A 23799-nucleotide genomic window follows, 5' to 3' on the forward strand; every position below is an offset into this window, starting at 1 on the left:
TACTCTCTGTATCTGGTCATATGTTAATCTTGCCAAAACAGATACCACCCTCACAGACACACCCAGAATAATGTTTGACCAAGTATCTGAGTATCATGTGTTCCAGTCAAGTTGAAACACAAAATGAACTGTCACAGCGCCAGTTGGAGATGCAGCAAAGAGAAGCTAAGGAACTATCCTGCTGTCTAGTTTGCTGGGACTCCCCTAATCTTCACCCTCAGCCCCCAGCAGCTCATGGTATTTAACCTTTTCCAGTTGTTATTTGTTAAAATCTATGTATTTAAAAATGGTTCAAAAGCAAGCATGCTTTATGTGTGTTTCAGAAAAATCTTGAGTAAGAAATATTTCCTTCAAAGTCCTCGTGTGGAACTGGAGTAGTGAAGAACCATACAGTGCTTAGAACATGGGGAGGAGGGGCGCCTGGGTGGCTCAGTTGCTTGAGCCTCTGACAATTGATTTCCACTCGGGTCATGATCAAGGATCGTAGGATCAAGCCCCGAGTTGGGCTGTTTGCTGAGTGTGGAGCCTGCTTAAGATTCTCTCTCCTCTCTCTCTCTCTCTCTCTCTCTCTCTCTCTCTCTCTGCTCCTCTCCCCTGCTCGCATGCTCTCTCTCTCTAAAAATAAATTAAAAATTAAAAAAGAAATAGAACATTGGGAAGAAGGAATGGAGTAAGGATGCATGGAACCCATGTGAGCCCCGGACCTTGGGTGCTGGAGGGAATGCTCGGTGTTGGAAGAGGGACCAGGTGGGCAGGGCTCAGAGTTCTCCTTTAGGACAATTTTAGAACTTGAGGAAAAGAAAAGCACTTCTGGCAAGAGCTTTCTTTTTGGAATCTGAAAAGCCACTGAAAGTTGCTCTGAGCTTCTGGTCTGGGGCTCATCTGCAGACCAGAGTGACTCTTCTGTCTTTAAGGACAGCAGCTACTTACACGGTCTGTCAGAAGGGGCTCTTTACTGTGCTGTGTCCCCAAACTCCTGCTGGCAGTGGGCGTGGCCAGGTGAGGCCTGCAATGTTCCTCAGCAGTGATTGATAATGAGCAAAGTGTGGGCTACAAAGGTTCAGATTCTTTCCAGGTCTTCTGTTTCTCTATTAAATTTGATGGTCACTAAGGAGGTTTTACACTCTTATTTTAACAATTTGGGGTTTTTTATGTTTATTTACTTTTGAAAGAGACAGAGACAGAACATTTTTACAGAGAGACAGTTTCAGTTGTAACAGTGTGAACTTGAGGTCTTACCAGCGATTCATGCCTTGACCAACAGTCTTTGCCCAAAGGCTGCTTCTAAGTTTCGGGCATGCCTCTTGGAATATAGTAATTCTAAATTATCACCCCAATCTCAAGATGGTAATTTTCACAAGGTTGCTGTCCACTCTTTGGGGTTAGTGGTGTCCATTCTTAATGGACCTTCTCAACTTTGAAGAAACCTTTCTATGTCACTTTTTTTATGCTGAACGCAAACATAATATGGCTTTCTAGGTTGTTAAATGTTGTCCTTGAACATGTCACAGTGAATACCTTCAATGTCCTACTGCTTCTTATTTCGCTCTGTGCTAAGTGTGGAAGGTCAGTGTGCGGATGCTAGAAAGGAAAAAAAAAAGAAGAAATCCACCAGCAAGCATTATTTTTGCCCACTATGGGGGAGTAGGACTCATAGGAAATACTATGTTCTAGAAGCCGCTGGCATCATAGCCAAGAGTGAAGGTTTTGTTATATCCTCGAGCTTAGAGCACTTTGAGCGGAATGAAAGAGCAAGTGCAGTGGCTGGCTTACCTGGGATGTCTGGCACCTGCCTCATTTTATTACCTTCCTCCTAAAAGAGCACATTAATCGAAGAAGACATTTCGGTACATATATAATGCGTGTTTGTGCAATTACAAGGGAATGCTTTCAGATATTTATCCATCAAAATATATAAATGACAGCAAGCTCCCATGGCTTAACTGCTTTTGTCTGCAGCCTGTGTTTTGGTCTATTTTAATCTGCCCTGTCCAGTCCATGTGCACAGATGGGGCTGTGTCATTGCCAGCCGGTCACTCACACCCTGGGGATCACGCTGTCCCCATGCACTGCTTTATATCACTCACTAACTTACCCTTTAGCAGATCATCTGAAATAGGTTTGGGACATAACTTTATGTTTGTTTTTGCATTTTTAAAAATTTTAATTCCAGTTAGCATACAGTGTTGTATTAGTTTCTGGTGTACAATACAGCGATTCAACACTTCTATACTCCACCCGGTACTCATCATGGCAAGTGCACTCCTTAATCCCCATCACCTGTTTCACCCGTTCCCCCTCTACCCCACTTCCCCTCTGGTAACCATCAGTATACTCTCTATAACTGAGGGTCTTTTTTTGGCTTATCTCTTTCCCCCCACACACAACACACACTTTGTTTTGTTTCTTAAATTCCGCATAGGAGTGAAATCGTATGGTATTTGTCTTTCTCTGACTGACTCATTTCACTTAGCATCATACCCTCTAGATCCACCCATGCTGCTGCAAATGACAAGATTTCATTCTTTTTTTATGGCTGAGTAGTGTTCCATTATATAAATGTATATACATACAACATCTTCTTTATCCATTCATCTGTTGATGGCCACTTGGGCTGATTCCATAATTTGGCTATGGTAAATAATGATGCAATAAACATAGGGGTGCATGTATCCTTTTGAATTAGTGTTTTTTTATTCTTTGGGGAAACATCCGGTACTGAACACTAGATCATAGGACAGTTCTGTTGTAATTGTTCAAGGAATCTCCATACTGCCTTCCACAGTGGCTCCACCAGTTTGCATTCAGCCCAACTGTGCATGAGGCTTCGTTTTTCTCCACATCCTCGCCAACGCTTGTTGTTTCTTGTGTTTTTCATTTTAGCCATTCTGATAGGTCTGAGGTCATATCTCACTGTGGTTTTGATTTGCATTTCCCTGAGGATTAGTGATGTTGAGCATCTTTTCACGTGTCTGTTGTTGGCATAATTTTTTAAATGAGTGATTATACAACTATGATGAAGGGTTCTCTTATTTAGACACCTGTAGGTATGACCTTCTATTGAGGGGAAGTCACAAGGTCTTGTCTGCTCAGGGTCGCTGGGCAAAGCTAGGACATTCTTCAGAGTGTGGGTGCCTGCTCCAAGCAAAAAGTCAAGACCCGGAGCAGAGGAGGCCCCAGTAAGATAAGATGGGTGAGGCAAAGCTCTAGCATGCAAACCAGCAGCAAGTTTAGGTGGCTGAGAGAGCCAGGAAGAAGTGAATGAATAAGGGAAGGGAATGGGTGAGATGGAGAGAAAATCGGTTCAGCCGCCGGCCTGCTGAATGGAGGAGGCTCCAGAGTCCTTCCGTGGGGCACTCTGCGGCACACACTTTGAGGATTTGCATGATTGCTTAAGGATGCCATGCGCAGCAAGATCCAGACCCCACTCGCTGTGCGTTTCTTGTACAGAATCTTTTCTTTATTCAGCAAATATTTAGTTAGCTTTTCATCTGTGGGGGGTACCATTCAAGGGCCTGGATAGAGGCAGCAAAGAGGCTGATGCTGCCTCTGCCCACATGGAGTTCACCGTCTGGGGTAGGTGGGGGCAGGGTAGGAGGGACAAAGCGTTACACAGAAGAATATACCAATAATTAACTCTACCAGGTGAGTGTCGTGTCAAAATACAGGGTCTAAGAGACAATGTAATGGGAGGGGGCCTAATCTGGTCTGGGGGTCAGGAAAGGCTTTTCTGAAGTAATGACATTCAAGCTAGGACCCAAACAATGAGTAGGAATTAGATTTAAAAAATATGCGCGGGTTCAACAGATACAGAGGTGGCCTGGAGCCAGGCACACTGCAGTGGGCAGCTGTGACCATGACCTTTGTCAGTGCTCTTGATAGAAAGGAAACTTGGGAACTCCACAGAGCTCCTCAACAAAGGCATGGAAGATATTGCAGGTCTGAGCAATGGGAAATTTTTAATTTGTTTTTGCTTTTTGAAGGCATTGTTAGACCTTTCTCACATTCCCTGAACCCATGTGCTCTCCCACACATCTGCTATAAGCTTTTCAGTAGAGATCCTCATTGGCTGAGAAACACTAGAACTAATATAAATATATATAATGAACTTCATGAGAAGTAGAAAAACAAAAAAAAGAATTTAAGATACCATCTTTAGGGGCACCTGGATGGCCCAGTCAGTTAAGCATCTGACTCTTGACTTCAGTTCAGGTCATGATCTCATGGTTGCTGGATTCAAGCCCTGCATGGAGCTCTGCACTGGCAGTGCAGAGGCCTGCTTGGGATTCTCTCTCTCCCTCTTTCTGTCCCTCCCTGCCTCTCTCTCTCTCTCTCTCTAAATGAATGAATGAAATGCACTTAGGCTTGTCATAAAATCAGGGTCTTACCCAGTTGCCTTCAGATTCTGAATCTCTGAGCATGTATGAAAGTACATAGTTGCTCTCCATCGGCTTTGAACATAGTCCCTTATCCAAGATAGACAAAGATGTGCCTACAGCCCAGTGGCCACTCCCTACACGGGACTTAGCAATTTATGGACTATCTGTAACCAAGCTGTGTTCCTAGACCTATTCCAGAGCCATCATCTGCCTCTTTCAGACTTTACTGCTCCAGGAACGCAAAGCTATTTTAATACTAGAAAAATTATAACAGAAAAATGCATTGCCAAGTAAAATCTTCCTAATTGGAGCTAATTCTGGAAAGCCAGTGTGTAATAGTCAAACAATTCATGGCAGAATTTTTCTAAAAAACTGTAATTAAAACATTCAAGAATATCTGTTAATACAAAGCTCGTGCTGCGTGTGCGTGTTCTACCAGAAGGTCACTATGTGGGGCTACCACATGTCAGTTACTGCTCGACTAACCTGGAACGTCTCAGGAATTGTGCCGTGCTAGGTTGGTAGCATTCTGACCGTCCCCTTGAGGATCCTCTTTATATAAGGTTAGAGGAAGATAACTAAGGCAGAAGGAGCCACAATACTAAACTGTGAGATTATGTAATCAGGCTTAAATTTTCACAAGTTTCCATCCTAATCAAGGTCATGGGTATTTCCCCAAATCCCCCACGCATCTGTGGGGAGCAGAGAAGAGCAAGTGTTCTTCTGTCCAGAGAACCAAGGGCCCTGTGCCACCTTCCTCTGGTGGCAGCTCTGCTCCTGGCAGCTGCCACATGTGGATGGCATTGGCAGCCACTGGCTTGCACCTGTCCGAGGTCCTCAGTGGGAGGGGAGAAGGCAGTGACATTTACAAGACAGTGAAGCATGCCAAGAGTCTCCCTTGGGATTTCCTTGCATTGTCTCACTTCTCAAAGCAAACATAGTTCCCCCTTTTATAAAGGAGAAAAACGAGGCTCAGAGAGCCCAGTCCTGGGTACCTTCTCTTCTCCGTGTCTCCGACATCTCCAGTCCTGTAGTCTGGAGGCTGCCTCATACGCCCGTGACCCTCGGCTCTCCGCCTCCTTCCCTGGCCTTCATCTTGCATAGTGCGAGTATTTCTATGTCTTCATGGTGCTTGATCTCTCAGACCCTCCTCTTTGATTTCCATGGTACCACACTGTCCTCCTTTGCTTCCTACCTCTCTGTCTGGTCCTTTGCTGACTCTGCTTTATCTGGATGTCTGTATTCCCAGTGCTCAGACATCCTTCTCTTATCCAACTGCAGTCTCTCCGGGGTTGGTCACATCTAGCCTCTTGGCTTTGGGGACCATCTCCGTGCTGATGACTTGTTAATCTTAAACTCTAGCCTTGATCTTTCCCCCGAACTTCAGGCTTGTATCCACGGCTACCTGCTTGACATCTTCCTCCAAAAGGCGCCTCAGGTTTGTACTCAAGGCGTCACATATTGTACTCAAGGCTCTAGGTCCGAGCTATCCAACGTGGTCGGGCCATGTGGCTATTTACATTAACTAAAGTTAAATGTAAAAGGCAGTTCTTCAAGTGTGCTAGCAATATTTCAAATGCACAATAGCCTCCTGAAACTAGTGGCTACCATATTGGATATTGCAGGGAAAGAGCCTTCCATCATTGTGGGAAGATCTGGTGGTCATTGCTGCCCTAGTTGTTCTTACCCTTCCAAACCTTTTCTTTCACCAGGGTCCCCCATTTCAAATAATGGCAGTACCATCTAGATGTTCCTCAAGTCAAAAATCTAGGAGGCATTCTTTTTTTTTTAATTTTTTAAACATTTATTTGTTTTTGAGAGAGACAGAGTGCGAGCTAGGGAGGGGCAGAGAGAGGGGGAGACACAGATCTGAAGCAGGCTCCAGGCTCTGAGCTGTCAGCAAAGGGCCTGATGTTGGGACTTGAACTCACAAACTGTGAGATCAAGACCTGAGCCAAAGTCGGCTGCTTAGCCAGTTGAGCCACCCAGGCGCCCCTAGGAGGCATTCTTGATCCGTCTCCTTCCTGCATGCCCCACGTCAACCTCATCAGTGAGTCCTGTCTACTGTGTTTCCAGAACATACCCCACGTGTGTCCACTTCTGTCCATTTCCAATGTTCCCCAGGCTGAGCCACTGTCCTCTCTCATCTGGATGCTTGCAGCAGCTCCTCAGTGATCTGCCAGCTCTACTCTTACCTCTACAACCCATTGTCCACATAGCAGCCGGAGTGATCATTAAAAAATATAGGTTCACCTCCCCCTCAACAGAAAACCTTCTAATGATTTCTTACTAAACCTAGAATAAACACACCCCATTTGAATATTAGTTTGAATGGTGCCTTAGTCCATTTGGGCTGCCATTACAAAGTACCATAGACAGGTGGCTTATAAATAACAGAAACTTATGTCTCACCATTTGTGAGCCTGGAAGACCCAGATCGGAAAGCCAGCATGATCCGGTGCTAGTGAGAGCCCTATTCCAGATTGTAGACTGCCAGCTTCTTGTTGGATCCTCACAGGGCAGAGATAGGCAAGCTACCTCTCTGAGGCTCTCTTATAAGGGCACTAATCCCATTTGTGTGGGCTCCACCCTCATAGCCTAATTATCTCCCACAGGCCCCACCCCCCAAATACCATCACATTGGGTATTGGATTTCAACATGTGAATTGAGGAGAGGAGGGGCACAAGCATTCAATCCATAACACATGGCCCCACGTGATCTGGGCCTTCCTCTATCTCAATCATTCTACCCATTGCCCACCAGATTCTGGTCTCTGCTGCACTGCTGACCTCCATTTTGGTCCCCAAATATTGTAAGACCTTTCCTGTCCTAGGATCTTAGGACTGGCTCAGAAGCTCTTTGCTCTTTGCCCAGAAGCTCTTCCCCTACATGGTCACTTGGCCGGCTGTTTCCTGCCGTCCATGCTGGAGCCCACTCACAAGTGTCTACACCGCTCATCTCAGGCTGCTTTCAGTTCTCTGCACACCATTATGGACTCTGTGAATGGTTAATATTTGTTTAGTTGTTGATTTATTTATTTTTCTTTCTCTTCTTCCCCCGCTGGAATATAATAGTCCAAGATACTGGGGACTCAAGTGGAATGAGACATGCTTTGCCCTCTCAGAATACAAAAAACTAAAAATGATTTGTAATTATCTTTTATCTTTTTTGAAATGTGAGCAGGTGCTTCGAGTTAAAACAGATGAGTTATTTTCTCTTGAAAACTTGAACATGCTAATAATTTCTTAAGAAATCCTTTTGTCCTTTTCTCATGAGTAATGCAAAAGTAGAATTTCTTTATCAGGGTCTCAGCAAATGAGTTTCCCATACAAAATTAAAATGCCTCCAATTGTTTCTTATCTATGGTTTTGGCTATAACTACACTTTCCCTGGCCTGCCTTGAGGGGGAGCCAGCTGGGAACCAAAGGGGCTAGTTGGAAACAGAGGAAGATGATTCCAAGGAATCCCTGAGGCCCCTTGGAAAACAATGGAAGTTGTTGCCTGGGTGGGTGGGAAATCAGTGCACACTGCAGAACCGGGCCAACATGGACTTGGAGGATGGGTTTGCTCTTGTGAGCACAGCACAACATGGATTTGGAGGATGGTGACAGGAAGCCTGCTGGACTGAGAATCTAGAAGCAGACCTTCGTTGGAAGACAGTATGCACGCCTTAGGAAGGACCCTTGTCCCAAGATGCCCCTCACCTCACACCCACATCCACAGATGGTAACTCCCTCAGTAGCATCCCTTTCAGAAGTGGGTTACCTTAGATCCCAGGCAGCTAAGAATTTGCTGTCTTCCCATGCAGCCCTTCCAGGTCCACTGCTTGATTTTCAGAATCCTTTATGGTTTGACTTCATCCTCACCAGTTGCATTTTCTAGATAAGTGAGGCTTCTTCACAGACATGGTTCCTTCCTGCCTCTACCCTTTTCTTCCGCCTGCCAGGCCCTTGCTCTTGACTCCGGGTCTCTCCTGTCTGCCCTGCCTCCAGGAATCCTTTTTTCTGCAGTGCAGACAACATTGTGCTGGCCTCTGGAGGCAGAAGGGAAGTTAGGACCTGTTCTGCAGGCCACCTCCTGTGATCACAGATCTCTCCCCTCCACAATGTCCTGTGGTCATCCAGCCAGGGTCGGGGCTTGGCAAGTCCTTGCTCGCTAGTGGTCTGACTTGTCAACCTGGGCTTCTGTAGCTGCCCAGATACAGACTAACACTGCTGCCAAGTGCTGGGCTTATCGGAGGTGCTCAGTCAACACTTCTTTCACTGACTGTATTCCCCAGAAGATACTTAGTTCACCAAAGACTCCTTTCATGATAATTCAAGTTACTGGGCTCTTCCTGCCCCCTGGGTTTTTCTCCACTGGACTAAATATCACCCCTTCTTTAAGACAGCTCAGATTCTCCTCTTTCAGCCCTGCCCCTGGGCCCTTCTACATGTCTTTCTGTGGTTTTCCAAAGCACCTTCATTGCCCCCTACCCCACAATGTCGGAACTGTCTACACTGTGCTTTACTTGTCTGTGTACCTTAGTCCCCACCCCACCCCGGGCCACACTGCCCTCTGTGCCCCTTGGAAACAGGGGCAACATATCATCTGGTTTGATGCAAGATTATTTGATGATTTGGTGAATAAAGAAAGCATAGAATGCAAATACAGTAGAAGAAACTGTCCCCCCCCCCACCCTGCCCATTAATCTTGAAAACAATTTGAAGGGAATCTAATTCAGAGATCCCCCACATGGTTATGGGATACCCTTTATATTCCCCAGTCTTTAGTTTGCTAGGGATGCTGTAACAAAAATACCACAGACTAGGGAGCTTAAACAGCAAAAACTAATTTTCTCACACTTTTGGAGGCTGGGAGCCTGAGATCAGGGTCTTGGCAGATTCGGTTTTTCCAGAGGCCTCTCTCCTTGGCTTACAGCCACCTTCTTACCATGTGTCCTCATAGTCTTGTCACTGTGTGCTCATATTCTGCGCTCTCTCTCTCTCATAAGGACACCAGTCATATTGGAACCATATGACCTTTTTTAACTTTTATCTCTTTAAAGACCCCATCTCCAAATACAGTCACCTCTGAGATATATACTGGGGATTAGGACTTGCGCATCTGAAGTTGGGCTGTGGAATACAAGCCAGTCCATAACACCCTGACGTTGAGAAGGCAAAACGGCCAGAATCAAAGGATAATGGCACCTAAGGAGTTACACTGATCCGGTCCGTGAAGGTGGAGAGGCATGTGTTTGTGTTTTGGAATTTTCTGAACAGACTGAGCCAGGAAGATATTGGGAAACTGAATTCTATGAAAAAAGATGTTTTTATTATTAGAGTAGGATTTGTCGAAAGAGGAAATACAGAGAAAAGAGGTTGCATGAAATAAACCCTTAATCTTCCCAGAGTGGCTGGGAGACTGCCCCCAGGAGCAGGATGTGTGGGTACCAAAGCCAAGGGAAGCGGTGAGGATTAAGAGCGTAGGCCCAGGAGCCGGACTGCTGCCCTGTGTGGGAGGAGGGAAATCCCAGGCACCGCCAAGCCAGGACTTAATTGAGGAAAGGGCCGGGAAGATAGGCCTTTCTTTCTCCAGGCTGGGTGAAAAAACAGACACATCTGCCATCTGGACCTTGGGGTCTCACAGTCAAAAAATGCTTCACTTCTAGCCTCACTCAATTACAGCCTGCTTGTTTCAAGACTATCTTCTTAGGACTCAATGTGAATGGGGGAGATGGTTCTGAAGAAACACATTTATAACCAGCCTTGCTCTGGGGCACACAAAGGCCATCTTGCTTTGTAACCATGGCCCTGGCTCTTTTCCACGATCACTGCCTAGTTATGTGACAGTCTTTGTGAATTTCAAGGCATATTAGCTATAACACTGCTTTTTAATGATCCTAGCATTACTGCGAAGATTTCTCAGAGCCCTCGCTAAAATTAACAGCACAGCCCTATACTGTTTGGCTTTTGAGAGGGAGAAAAAGTTTTCCTTGACCCTGGTAGGGTCCCTGGCCAGCTCTGTAGATGAACCTGACAAAGACAGATGAGGGGGAGGAAAGCCAACACCCGCTAATGAACTTTTGCAGGTACTTGACATCCTTCACCCGGGGGAGTGATCAGAGCCTGAAGCCTTTGTAACCTTTTACACAAACAGTATTTGTGAAGATTTGACAGGAACAAAGGAGTTTGGGCTGGGGGCAGTAAATGGTAGAGAGACTTGGGAGAAGTTGAATGAGGATTGTTGCCATATTCCTCTGGTGCGGTCTGTGGGCTGATAGAGTATGTCTCCAGTAAAAGGAGAACTTATTTCTTGCCTTTAGACCAAAAAGGGGAAACTTTTTCCTACATCTCCTGCTTAATTGCTCAGAATATATTTTATGGCAAGGAGGCACGTTTTGGGGTGACATATTCTGGTTTCCTACAGCCTTCTTCATATTTTATTATACCTAACTTCTAGAGGAATAGGTTTTTGGAGCCCATGTGTCAGCATTAGCACAAGTGCTGTCTTTTAACAAACGTGTAGATATTGTTATAAGATAAGAAAACATTTTAAATTATAATTAGCAGTGAATTTTAAAACAACGGGATAACATCTGTGGAAACTACATGGAGAAGTTCAAGTGCATGGAAAGAACAGCGCAGTCTACCCGGTACTAACAATAGAGCATGATACGCTGACCAGGTCCCGTCGCTGTATGGGTGTGTGCGCCACAGTGGAATCAGAACTTGCAGTGTACTTGATCCAGCGACTTTGAAATTATGTTTCTTGACAATGATTTTTTAATGTGAGGAGATTCGCGTTACTTAAAATTTTGCAAATAACCTGAATTTTGTTGAGGCTATGACATCAAAATATTTCGTATTTGCGTATTTAAAATTCACATGCAGTGATAGCCATACAATGTGATAAGCGAGGAAGATCAGAGACTGAGCAAACCCAAGTTCAACGCAAAGGCAGGTTGCTGTAAATTAATGTCAAAATTTATGGGGTGCCTGGGTGGCTCAGTCGGTTCAGTGTAAGACTCTTGATTTCAGCTCAGGTTGTGATCTCACGGTTCATGAAATCAAGAAATCGAGACCCACGTCAGGCTCCGTGCTGACAGCATGGAACCTGCTTGGGGTTCTCTGTCTCTCTGTGTCTCCTCTCTGCCTCTCTCTCTCTCTCTCTCTCTCTCTCAAAATAAATAAATAAACCTTAAAATACTAAAAATTAATTAATGTCAAAATTTAAATTGAGAAGAGTAGAGATTTTTTAATGATCTCTGTCCTCTCCCTTAATCTTGAATAGCCAGTCTCTTTCTACATGGACATCCCCCAGTGAACCTCTCTCCCAGAGCCACCATTAATTAATTTTACTTGTGGATCCATCATGATGGTTCTCCTCCCTTTCCCCAGTCACCTGACCGCTCCCCTTCTAACTCCATTCTGATGCCTGGCAGGCTGTCATTGGAGAACTCCATTTCTAACATGGAGCTTTAACCCTTGCGCTTGGGAAACTTGCCAGAGAAGGGTTTTGATTCAAGAAACCAGCCTGTCAGCTCAGCAGCCCATCAACCCACCTCCTCATGATCCGGGGGCCTGAAAATGAGACACCCCCCTCGCCACTCTTCCAAACTTATTTCCCCATCAGCGAGTCTGGGATTCTGGTTGTTCACAAATGGCTTTCGAAATAAGCAGGTGTCTTAGCTCAGGCTGCCATAACAAAATACTGGAAACAGGGCAGCGTAAATGACAGACATGTATTTCTCACAGTTCTGGAGTCTGACATATCCAAGCTCAAGGTGCCAACTGATGTGGTTCCTTTTAAGGACTCTCTTCCTGACTTGCAGATGGCCTTCTCCTTGCTGTGTCCTCACATGGCAGAGGGGGTGGGGGTGGGAGAACAGAGGAGAGAGAGAGGGATAGAGGGAGAAGAGGGGAGAGAACTGGACTGGGCTTTCTGATTTCTCTTCTCATAACGACGCTGATCCCTTCATGGGGACCCCACTCTCATGACCGCATCTAAACTAAATACCTGCCGGGGCACTGGGTGGCTCAGTCGGTTAAGCGTCCGACTTTGGCTCAGGTCATGATCTCATGGTTCGTGAGTTTGAGCCCTGCATCAGGCTCTGTGCTGACAGCTCAGAGCCTGGAGCCTGCTTCAGATTCTGTGTCTCCCTCTCTGTCTGCCCCTCCCATACTCATTCTCTGTCTCTCTCTGTCTCAAAAATAAATAAACATTAAAAAAATTTAAACTAAATACCTGCCAAAGGCCCCTGTCTTCAAATACCATCACACTGGGGGGTAGGGCTTTGACATATGAATATGGGGGGTGGGGTGGGCATAAACATTCAGTCTGTAACAGTAGCCATTCAAAGTGTATGCTTAAGGAGATTTTTGAAGAGTATAAAGCGATTTGCAAGTTTTAAGACATTTTTATGAGTATTGTTATGTTTTGGCAAGTGTTTAGACTTCTCTCCGGTGCCTTGGTTTCTAAGGAAACCAAATACTTTCTGAGCAGTGTTCAGAACGATGAAACCCTGGTGCCGTTTGAACTTTCAGAAGTGAAATAGCAAATGTGCGGAGCATTGAGGCTGTGACAGTACATGCTATAGCTGGACCTTACCCTTCAACTCTGATGCTTCCATTCTTACTGCATGGCTGCCCTATCAGGGTACAAGTATTTGATTCAATAGCCTCTGTTAATACCTTACTTATCACATTGGAGAAAAGAGGACTTTGAGAGAATGGGAAGCAGGAAAGATCAGTTTTGAAGGAGGGAATCTGGTAAAGGTGGGTCATAGGGTAACAAGGGCGGGAGGCAGGGGTAGAGGAAGGGGTGCGCATTCTTGCCTGAGGTCTTCTGGTAGCCTGCAGAGCAGAGGGTGTGAGCAGAACCAGTGGTAAGAAAGCACTGGAACACTCAGAAGGGGAGCCATTATTGGAAGGTGGGCCAATGGTGGAGAATGAGGAGGGGCACGATCAAAACAGACCTTTCCTTCTTCACAGCTGCTGCTGCCTTGATTGGCACCTGTGGTTCATGGTAGGTGGCACATAGTGGGCACCCAGTAAATCTTAAATGAATGCTCCAACAGATCATCACCTGAAGTGAATGCCTCCAGGTGAATGTGCACAGGTTCCCCCTTGCCGTGGCAGCTGGGCATCTTCCAGAGTACATCCTCAAGGTCTCCAGAGTTCTTCCACTGAAACTCATTGCATGAAGGGTCTAGAAACACGGAGACTGGGGAGAGCTTGATGTATAGCTGCTAAGAGGGGATGTCTTGGGATTTTGGTTTCCTTAAGGATGGACCATTTGGACAACCCGGTCATCAAAAGGTAGTTTCTCCGATGTTTCCATTTCTTTTCACTCTTTGAATTGCTTCTTATTTCTCCTGAGCATCTTTCCTTTTCTTCTTTCGATTGCTGTTTGCTTTGGAAACGATTATTATTTGGAAACGTGCATTATCCAAGCACAACATCGCTTAGAATGACTCTAGGTAATGGGAAAGACTCGAACACCTAGGCCTTTTATAGCCATAATTGGTTTTCTTTGTTGGCTTTTTAAGAGGAAGGTTTTGATGGATCAGATATTGCACATTAATTGTCATGAATTGCAGAAAATGAATCCTAGCTTCATGTGTTTGTGTATGTGTGGGTGTGTTCCTGCTAGGGCATGGCTTATACTACATCTCTTAAAGCTGAAAGAGTGGTTTGTGAAACTGTTTTATGAGTTTAGTATTTCAAATAAGTCTTCATTTTGTTTTTGGAAATTCTGTTTCTTTTTATAAAAGAGAATAGTATTAATATATCTCTGGAAGCTAATATTCAAGATGGCGTAATTATCTGAAGCACTGTTTTTCTTAGAGAAGTATATGTTCTAAGAATTTGAAGGCTAAAGTGTTCAATTGTTCCTATTCAGAATTGCACGATTCTGTCACTTTGTTAAACCCAGAGCAGCATTTGCTATCAGAGCTGAAGGGGGCTATAAGGGTTGCCCTCCAGGGCATTTTGACTTTTGACAACCTAGGCACTAAATAATAAACACGAAGAAAACGTTAAGTGCAATGTGAAACTCAAAGCAAATTAAAATTAAATATTGTCACCAAAAAAACCAGTGCAGATGATGTAATGGGGTGTCATTCTTCTTTCTTTCTTTTGTAAATGACAATTAGCTTTCAGGTTCTGAAAGCCAGTGTTGGATATGGTTGACTAAGTTAACCCCCTTATTTTACGGATAAAAAGACTGAGGTCCAAAGATTCAAGGAATGCCCATGCCTTCAGCATATTAGGGGCGGAACTTGGTCAAGAGCCCAAATATCCTGTTGGCTGTTTACTGCTTTGCCCACAACACTGCCCCCCATACCCCCTATCCTTCCAGACCTTTAAGGATATTCTCTTATGCAAAGGAGGCATCCTATCCATCATCCCCCTACATCTGATGATGCCAATATTCTGGAAAGTTATTCTGACTTTACATTGTCATAGCAGGATGGATGCAAAGACCAGAAGACTTCTCAGGCCGGGCTAGTCCATGGGTCCTGGTTTATTTTCATTCTCTTTATTTCATTCTGGATGCTTATACCATCGTGAAATAGAAACACTTCCCTGGTATAGCTTCTGGGGCTTAGATGGGGCAAAACCTAAATCTGAAAATGAATATTTTTGGAAGCCAATTTGGTTCTTCTGTCATATTGACATCTCTTAATGATGGCTTTCCCTGAACAATTCAACAGGTCCTCTCAAACTTCTTATTTCTTTCTTTCTTTTTTTTTTTTTAAACAACAACAGCGTATCCGGTGGAGAGCTGTTTGATCGGATAGTGGAGAAAGGATTTTACACAGAGAAAGATGCCAGCACCCTCATCCGCCAGGTCTTGGATGCCGTCTACTATCTCCATAGAATGGGCATTGTCCACAGGGACCTCAAGGTAAGGCGGTCGCCTAGCAACATCCTCCAGCAGCTCTTCTACCCACAGTACACCTGTCCAAGGGGATTGGCTCCAGAAGATGGCTGAGGTTGCCGTGATGGAGATATGGGTGGAACGAATGGGAGGCATTTGTGTTGTTAGTTGTCAGGGCCATTGGGAGCCAGAGGTAGCTTGAAAGATGATGAGGGGCTGGCCACCATTTGGGAGATTTTATAACTGCTATGCAGCCAAAGGGCCACAGGGAGATAGGTTGTGTATTGCTTCAAGCCCACCTGAAGGGTAATTTTGTTCAAGACACAGAGGCTATGATAACCCTTCTCCCAATACTGTTTTTCACAGTGTTCTCCCAGTTCTGGCCCCATTTCAGCACAGTACACTGTGTGAAAGAAAGGGAGCAAGTAAGTGGAGGGCATAACATGAGAAAGGAAACGGAAGGTTATTGGGAAAGATGGGTTAAACGACCTACAATCACAGCCATCCCCTAGCGTCCTGTAGGTCACAGGCTTACCTGTTCTTTTTTTTTTTTTTTTTTTGTATAAAAGATTATTTTAACGTTTATTTATTTTAGAGAGAGATAGAACAGAGGAGGGGCAGAGAGTGAGGAGGGAACAGAGGATCTGAAGTGGCCTCTATGCTGATAGCAGAGAGCCCGATGCGGGCCTCAAACTCACAAACTGGGAGATCATGACCTGAGCCGAAGTTGGATGCTTAACCCACCGAGCCACCCAGGCGCCCCAGTCTTACTTGTCCTTGATGAGGTGCTGGCATACTGACCCTTCACCCAGTAGCACTGAAGGACCTGGGCCTTACTTGGGCATCTTGGCATCACATCCCTCCCCGGATCAGTATAGATACCAAAGGGCAGATATCCAACATATGCTATCAAGAGTAGATATCGAACACATTGATTTGAAGAACAGCAAAAGGCAACATTGTTCACCAAGGCTGTAATGTGGCTTCATTCGACAGCGGACACAGGTCCAGGCCCCAGGGCTCCCTGCACCTGTCAAGATAGAAACTCCACCCCAGCCCACATACCTGCTGCTCATATCAAAAACACGGGATTATAATGTACTGAAGCCATGCTGTGCGTGACTGTGTGAAATCTAAATCAATTTAAAGAACAAACCATAAACATTTGTTAAAACAGAATTTCGGCATCTGCCCGTTATCTAGTACTGGGTGTGAAGGTATAACATGGTGTAGCTTTTCTCTTCATAAGGTCTCACTGTAAAGTTTTCTCTTCTCTATGTTATTTTCCAGCAACCAGAATAGTGGCTCCCAAATGTTAGCCTGCATCAGAATTGTCTGGAGGGCCATTGCTTGCCCCACCCCAGAGGTTCCGATTCTATAGGTCTGCAGTGGGCCTGGGAATGTGCATTTCTAAGGGATTTCTAGGTGATCCTGATGTTGCCCTGGGATTACTCATGGAGGACTTCCGGACAAGGGTGTTTGTGAATGTCGATGGGGTCCTTACAGACTTTGCCCTTTGCAGGCTTCTTGATGGCTGAAATGGCTGTGGGCACAAATTAGCTAATCTTCAGGACCCGGAGGTCCTTTCCCGGGCTAAGTAAGGGCTCACTAAGCCCACTTGGCGCCTCTGTGCCTGCTCTGCTCTCTTGTGCCCTCACCAAATGCCAATTCTCTGCTTCCAGAACACAGGAGGCAGGTCTCTGAACAAGTTAGTGCGATGACCACAGAGGTGTGATGCGATGCGCTGGCTGTGTGTACTTGATAGAAATAATTCCCACGCAGATGACATTCCTAGAGGGGCCATGTTATGCGTGACTGTGTTTATTCCCCCTTTGAAAGGCAGATGGGCTGTGCAGGAGTTATAGCTGTCTACGCCCACATGGCACTTTCAGAGAAGTGCTTGTAGCTCCCAGCTGGTGCAGCTGTGAGAACGCCAGGCTTGTCCCCGCAGAGAGAACATTGCCATGTTAGGACTGTTCGTCATTGCTTTTCAGAGGCACAAGGGAGTTTGACCTACGTGGCAGGAGTTGGGGATGGGATAGTAAATTTTCACAAATATCTTAGAAAATGAAAACAAACTGTATGATCCAGGTCAGAGCAATAGAGAACATGATCAGACTAATATAAGATTAGGTCGCAGTCTGGGATACTGCCATGCCCCTGCGAATACACCTCCACCTCCCTCCAGCAAGGTACTTTTGTGTCGTCTTGCCCCAGGAAGCTACTAGAGATAATGAGAGACAGACAGGAAGTGCCCACTAACTGACCCGTCAGATTAGGACAGGGCTTCTCAGCCCCTGCAGCGTGTCCTTTGCCGCGGGGGGCTGTTCTATGCATTGTTGGATGTGTAGCCACATGCCTGACTGCTACCCCCTAGATGCCCATAGACTCCTGCAGTTGTGACAACCAAAGACATTGCCAAATGTCCCCCTGGGATGCCAAATTGCCCCCAGTTGAGAATCACTGGATTAGGAGGGTGATTATGTATAATATAAACTTTATAGGAAGTGTTGATTCAGATCTTTTAAAAGCCTGTTGGGGCACCTGGGTGGCTCAGTTGGTTAAGCGTCCAACTTCGGCTTAGGTCATGATCTCACAGTTCTGGAGATTGAGCCCCACCCATGTCAGGCTCTGTGCTGACAGCTCAGAACCTGGAGCCTGGTTCAGATTCTGTGTTCCTCTCTCTCTCTGCTCCTTCCCCGCTTGCACTCTGTCTCTCTGTCTCTCTCAAAAATGAATAAACATTAAAAATTTTTTTTAATTAAAGATTGTTATGTGAACTTTTTAAAAAGTCTATTTATTTTGAGAGAGAGAGAGAGCACAGCAAGGGAGGGTCAGAGAGAGAGGAAGGGAGAGAGAGAATCCCAAGCAGGCTCTGCACTGTCAGCATGGAGTCTGATGTGGAGCTTGAACTTACGAACCTTGAGATCATGACCTGAGCCAAAACCAAGAGTCGGATACTTAACCAACTGAGTCGCCCAGGTGCCCCTCCTATTATGCGAACTGTTAACGGGTTGGTATTGACCTTCCAATTCCAGTATTGTCCATCAGTTGTCTTGCAACGATGTCACAAAATAAAGAATAATATTTTTTCAGGTGAGTCCTGGGCCTCTTGGGACCTCAGGCAGAATTGTGAGATGCCCTCTGTGCCTCCCACCTGACCAAGCACTCCTACTGCCAGCTGGGGGCCTCCATCTGGATTGCCCTTGAGCCTGTCTTCTCTCCCACTTTCCTGTTGCCTGACTCCCCTCAAGAAAAGCCCTGCTGCCTTGACTGAGTCTTGAGATGGTTGTAGACAAGTATCTATCTAAGTTGTGAATGACCAGCCGATTTAACCCTCCTTGGTAATTGACCCAAAGGAGGGATATTTGATTCCATGCAGTCTCTTGCCTAGATGCAGCCTTGTTTAAGAGCATGAGATCATTGGGACAGGAAGATTAAAAGTCAGAAACTTAAGGAGCGTCTGGGTGGCCCAGTTAGCTAAGCATCCGATTCTTGATTTGGGTTCGGGTCATGATCTCATGGTTCATGAGAGGAGTCCCATGCTGACATTGTGGAGGCTGCTTGGGTTCTCTCTCTCCCTTTCTCTCTACCCCACCTCCCACTCACATGCACATGCACACACGTGTGTGTGCTCTTCCTCTCTCAAAATAAATAAACTTGAAAAAAAAATCAGAAACTTAAGAAAAGTCCTCTCTGCCCCCATGATCAGATCCTTACTGTTCATCAAAGGATGATCTCAACATTCAGACAAATCATGAACCACAGGCACCTTTTGATTAGATTATTTTGGCCTGCTTTTTAAGCATTATTCTTATTTTGATTATTGATTGGGCCATTTTATTCTCTTTTCAAACTCATTAAAGCACCTTCAAGTGTGCATTTGATTTTCTTCTAATCTCATGCTTCATCCACAGGATCGACGTCACTGTGAATGTAAAGTGTCATTCCTTTTTGTGTTATGATTTTAGGAGAAGGGTAGTATTTTTTTTTTTCTTTTGGGTTCTGTTAAAGTTATTTTGACACTTGTTAAGACAAGACTTTATTTAAGACTACTGCAAGAAGGGTATCACAGTAGGGGAGAGAATTGGGTTCAACTCCAAAATCATCAAGGGCATGTGAGGACTTATAGCCATTGACCAGAATGAGGGTTGTGGATAGAAACCTACTAAGAGGGGATATCAAGGATGGAGGGATCCTTCCTAAAGCCTGGCCAAGAACTTAGACATTGGCAGTCTCTCTCCATTGACCAGGTTCTCTTCCTTCTGACCAGGTTCCATCCCTGGGCTCTGTCCTTAGTGCACTGGCTCTGCCCATGTATTCCAGGCTGAGCAAGAATCCTACTGAGCCAGGGCACCTGGGTGGCTCAGTGGGTTGAGCATCTGACTTCAGCTCAGGTCATGATCTCTCAGTTAGTGAGTTCAAGCCCCATATTGGGCTAACTGCTGTCAGCACAGAGCCCACTTCACATCTTCTGTCTCTGCTCTCTGCCTGTCCCTGCTTGCGCTTTCTCAAAAATAAACAAATATTAAAAAAAAAAAAAAAAAGAAGAATCCCACTGAGCCACTTTGGTGAACATCCCCCACCCTTGGTATCTGATCACATTCTTTATCTTCCACCTTTCATATCTGCCCCCCTGGCCTACCTTCAGCAAGGATCCTCTGAAATTGGCATAGCCAGAATCCCCCCACCCTTGATGTTCCCTCTTAGTAATTTTCTTTTTTTTTTTTAATTTTTGTAAAATGTTTATTTTATTTTTGAGAGAGACCGAGTATGAGTGGGAGAGGGGCAGAGAGAGAGAGGGAGACACAGGATCTGAAGCAGGCTCCAGACTCTGAGCTGTCAGCACAGGGCTCAAACTCCCAAACCGTGAGATCATGACCTGAGCCGAAGTTGGCACTTAACCCACTGAGCCACCCAGGTGCCCCACCTCTTAGTAATTTTCTGTTCACTGACCCTCACCCTGATCCTGGGCTATAAATCTCCACTTTTCCTTGCTGTATTAGGTCTTGAGTCCACTCTTCCTCTCCTACTGCAGAATCCCATTCAGTGGTCCCCCCCGAATAAAGTCTTCCTTATTGTCTTTACCAAGTGTGTGAATACATTTTCTTTAACAACATCCAAGGTGGAAGGTAAAGAGCTTGGCCAGATATCAAGAGTGAGGGGTTCTCTCTATTCTGACTTAGCAGGTTTCTTGCTAAGACTGGACTTTGCAGCCCCAGCAAGACAGGAGGGACACAGAAGGCCAAAACCGAGGCCTAGAAGAGGGCTCAGGGGAGCCCGACTATAGTTTGGTCAAGGCGGGGCAGGGGGATGGGTCTTGAACACTTCTCAGAATGTCCTCACAGTAATGGCTACAGCTCAGAATTGCCCCGTGAATTCTAAAAAATCCAGAAGTTCCAGGCCCATCTCAAATCTAAATAGCCCTCGCCACCAGATGAGAGAGGAGTTGGTAAAATTCAATAACTCAGAAACCAAAGATCCACCGCAAACCACTGACAAGAGACACTCTTGCTTCAGTCACTCTTGGGGATGGGAGGAGAGCCAGACAGGAAACTGTGGGGAAGTGGCTTGCCCAGTTCAGATTCCTCCTGGTGTGGTATGTGTGTGTATGTGTGTATTTATTTATTTATTTTGGGGGACAGAGAGAGAGAGAGAGAGAGAGAGTGGGGAAGGGGCAGAGAGAGACAGAGCTAGAGAGAATCACAAGCAGACTCCCCACTGTCAGCACAGAGCCCCATGCAGGACTCCATCCCACTGACCCCGAGATCATGACCTGAGCCGAAATCAAGAGTTAGATGCTTAACCAACTGAGCCACCCCCCCAGGTGCCCCCTGTTGTGTTTCTTTTAAGGTTGAACGTAAATCAGAGAAGTGATTGCTTCTTCACTGGGCAAATCTTTGGCATTTCCTGAGTCGGCGGAAAGGAGTGGTGTCCGTCCTCAACATTGTGTCTCTCAGGGACAGCATCATTAATTGAGGCAGGCTTTCTGTGGTCAGGCTCTGCCTGGGCAGGACAGGTGCAGCCCTGAGGCTGGGACATCTCCCTTGGTCTCCACGAGCTCCACCCCCCCCCTTTTTTTTTCTAAGAATGATACCTTGACTTTTCATAAAACACTATGCAAATAAAGCTTCATTGTCTCCCCACTCCACCCGTCTGCCTCCCCTTACCCCTCCTGTGTAGCTGCCATGGAGGTGCCCCTGCTGTGCAGAACTGTAGCAGAGACAGGAGCTGTGGTCAGGCCTCAGCCATGTGTCCTGAGTTACTACCATCTGGGCTCCAGCATTTCCCATTCCATCCAGCTTCAGCTTCCCCATTCAGGGAAGCAAACGAGGAACCACCACGACCCATGTTTTCCCGAAAAGGCAACCAGAAGCTCAGGGCACTTAAGGACACGTGGCTACAAAGTGCTGGATCTCTGGACACGATTCATCCATGATGACATCCCTCTGTTTCCCAGGGAGCCCAGCGAGCAGGGGTCAGCTGGCTCAGTAAAGGGGAAAACGCAACGCATCTGCCAGAGCCGCAGGACACAGGCCGTTACGGAGGGCAGGGAGAGAGACCCTGGGTTCGAGAAAGGTTGCTAAAGGGGTCAGGAAAAAGGAACGGGGCAGGAGTGGGGGACGCCTGGGTGGCTCAGTCGGGTTAAGCGTCCGACTTCTTTTTTTTTTTTAATTTTTTTTTTCAACGTTTATTTATTTTTGGGACAGAGAGAGACAGAGCATGAACGGGGGAGGGGCAGAGAGAGAGGGAGACACAGAATCGGAAACAGGCTCCAGGCTCTGAGCCATCAGCCCAGAGCCCGACGCGGGGCTCGAACTCACGGACCGTGAGATCGTGACCTGGCTGAAGTCGGATGCTTAACCGACTGCGCCACCCAGGCGCCCCTAGCGTCCGACTTCTGCTCAGGTCATGATCTCGCAGTTTGTGGGTTCGAGCCCCGCGTCGGGCTCTGGGCTGACAGCTCGGAGCCTGGAGCCTGCTTCAGATTCTGTGTCTCCCTCTCTCTCTCTGTATCTCCCCCACTGGCACTCTGTCTCTGTCTCTGTCTCTCTCAGAAATAAACATTAAAAAAAGAAAGAAAGAACAAGGAAATGGAAGAGCACCTACAGAAGTGACTTCATTTCTGGGAACTCCCTTTCCCCTGACCCAGGAAATAGATTGACAAGTCTTAGGGGCTCTCTAGGCGGCCCCAATTTATGGTTCACTTTTTGAAAGTATACAAAGGGACTCACTTTTCTTGAAAACCTCTAAGCGCCCCAAACTGTGCAGTGTCCCCTTCATCACTCCTATTAAACACGGCTTTTCTTAACTGCATTCGCTGTGTCCCGAGTCAAGCGTATCCTTAAATTGTGGTTAGGCTTTGTGGCTTCGTGAGTCTCCCACAATTAACCCGTATTTAAACACACTTTGTCAGTGTTTTTTTTCTTTTTTTCTTTCTAGCCTGAAAACCTCTTGTACTACAGTCAAGACGAGGAATCGAAAATAATGATCAGTGACTTTGGACTGTCGAAAATGGAGGGCAAAGGAGATGTGATGTCCACAGCCTGTGGCACCCCGGGCTATGTTGGTAAGCACAGCGTGGGTGTCGTATCAGCTTCTTCGGTCTTAAGCAGTTCAGCCCTGGCGCATGATCACAGCTGCCTTCATTCCCCTTAAGGGGAGAATAAAAAGGCCAAGAGACATTGGAACGAGTTAGAAGAGAGGCGATTTCCCCTGAAACCTTTTAATCGTCGGGCAGGAATCCTGTCTCATTGGGGTGTGGGCCTGGGTGGAAGCCAGGAGTTGATTGGATGAATTCCCACGTTCTGATGCCAGAAATAGTGCCTCCGTATCTGTGTTTTCAAATGATTTACAGTGAGACACTGAGATCACCATGAAGTGCAGACACAAACAGAACATGTAAAATGTTGAGATAGAAGCGGCCAGAAAGAGAGTATCGATAGGAGGAATCTGGTTCATGCCTTGTCGAAGTCACTCTCTTGAAGTAGCCAGTCCTGATCTGTACTGGAGAAGCCAAGAATTAAAGTCTTTCCTAAAATCAGAACCCCAGGGCCCTCGTACCAAACATACAGAGAGCAGAAAGGGCTACAAGAACTGAACACTCACATACTGAGAATCATTTTGTGTCTTCTGGGGACCTGGAGAAAGGCCATCGGTGCCGTTTGTGTTTTCGAGACGTTGACTTACATGAATGTATTCATTCACTCAGCAAATGTGTACTGAAGCGCATGCTATGGACCAGCTGCTGTTGTGGGCACTGGGGTGAAGGCTGTGCATGAGTCAGACAGCAGGCCTGCCCTCATGAAGCTTATGTTGTAGTCGGGAGTCACAGACAACAGACAAAGAACAGGGTTGTTTCAGGCCACGGTAAGTGCTATGGAGAAACTCAAATGAGGACATGCCACAGAGCAGCAAGGTGATGGGGGGGGGGGGACTAGGACGGTAAGGGCACAGGAATGAGACCTGGGTATTGGCTTGAATGTGGAGAAGCAGACAGCCTTGGGAATGTTAGGGGACAGAGTGTTCCAGGCAGAAGCATCCATTTGTGCC

At 46.1% G+C, this 23799-nt stretch overlaps 1 protein-coding gene across 2 annotated transcripts in view; it reads left to right on the forward strand.

Moving 5' to 3' along the window:
* Nucleotides 1–23799, forward strand: part of CAMK1D (calcium/calmodulin dependent protein kinase ID) — a 433382-nt gene that overhangs the window by 353151 nt on the left and 56432 nt on the right. For both annotated transcript variants that reach the window (XM_047067247.1, XM_047067248.1), the window contains exons 4-5: nt 15135–15273; nt 22690–22816. In XM_047067247.1, the coding sequence (XP_046923203.1) occupies nt 15135–15273; nt 22690–22816 (266 nt within the window). The remainder of the gene's footprint in view (nt 1–15134; nt 15274–22689; nt 22817–23799) is intronic.

The sequence above is a fragment of the Lynx rufus genome, unplaced genomic scaffold (assembly GCF_022079265.1).
Source record: "Lynx rufus isolate CCGP_SWC_20201006 ecotype Redwood Valley unplaced genomic scaffold, mLynRuf1.p SCAF_7, whole genome shotgun sequence".
Lineage (NCBI taxonomy): Eukaryota > Metazoa > Chordata > Mammalia > Carnivora > Felidae > Lynx > Lynx rufus.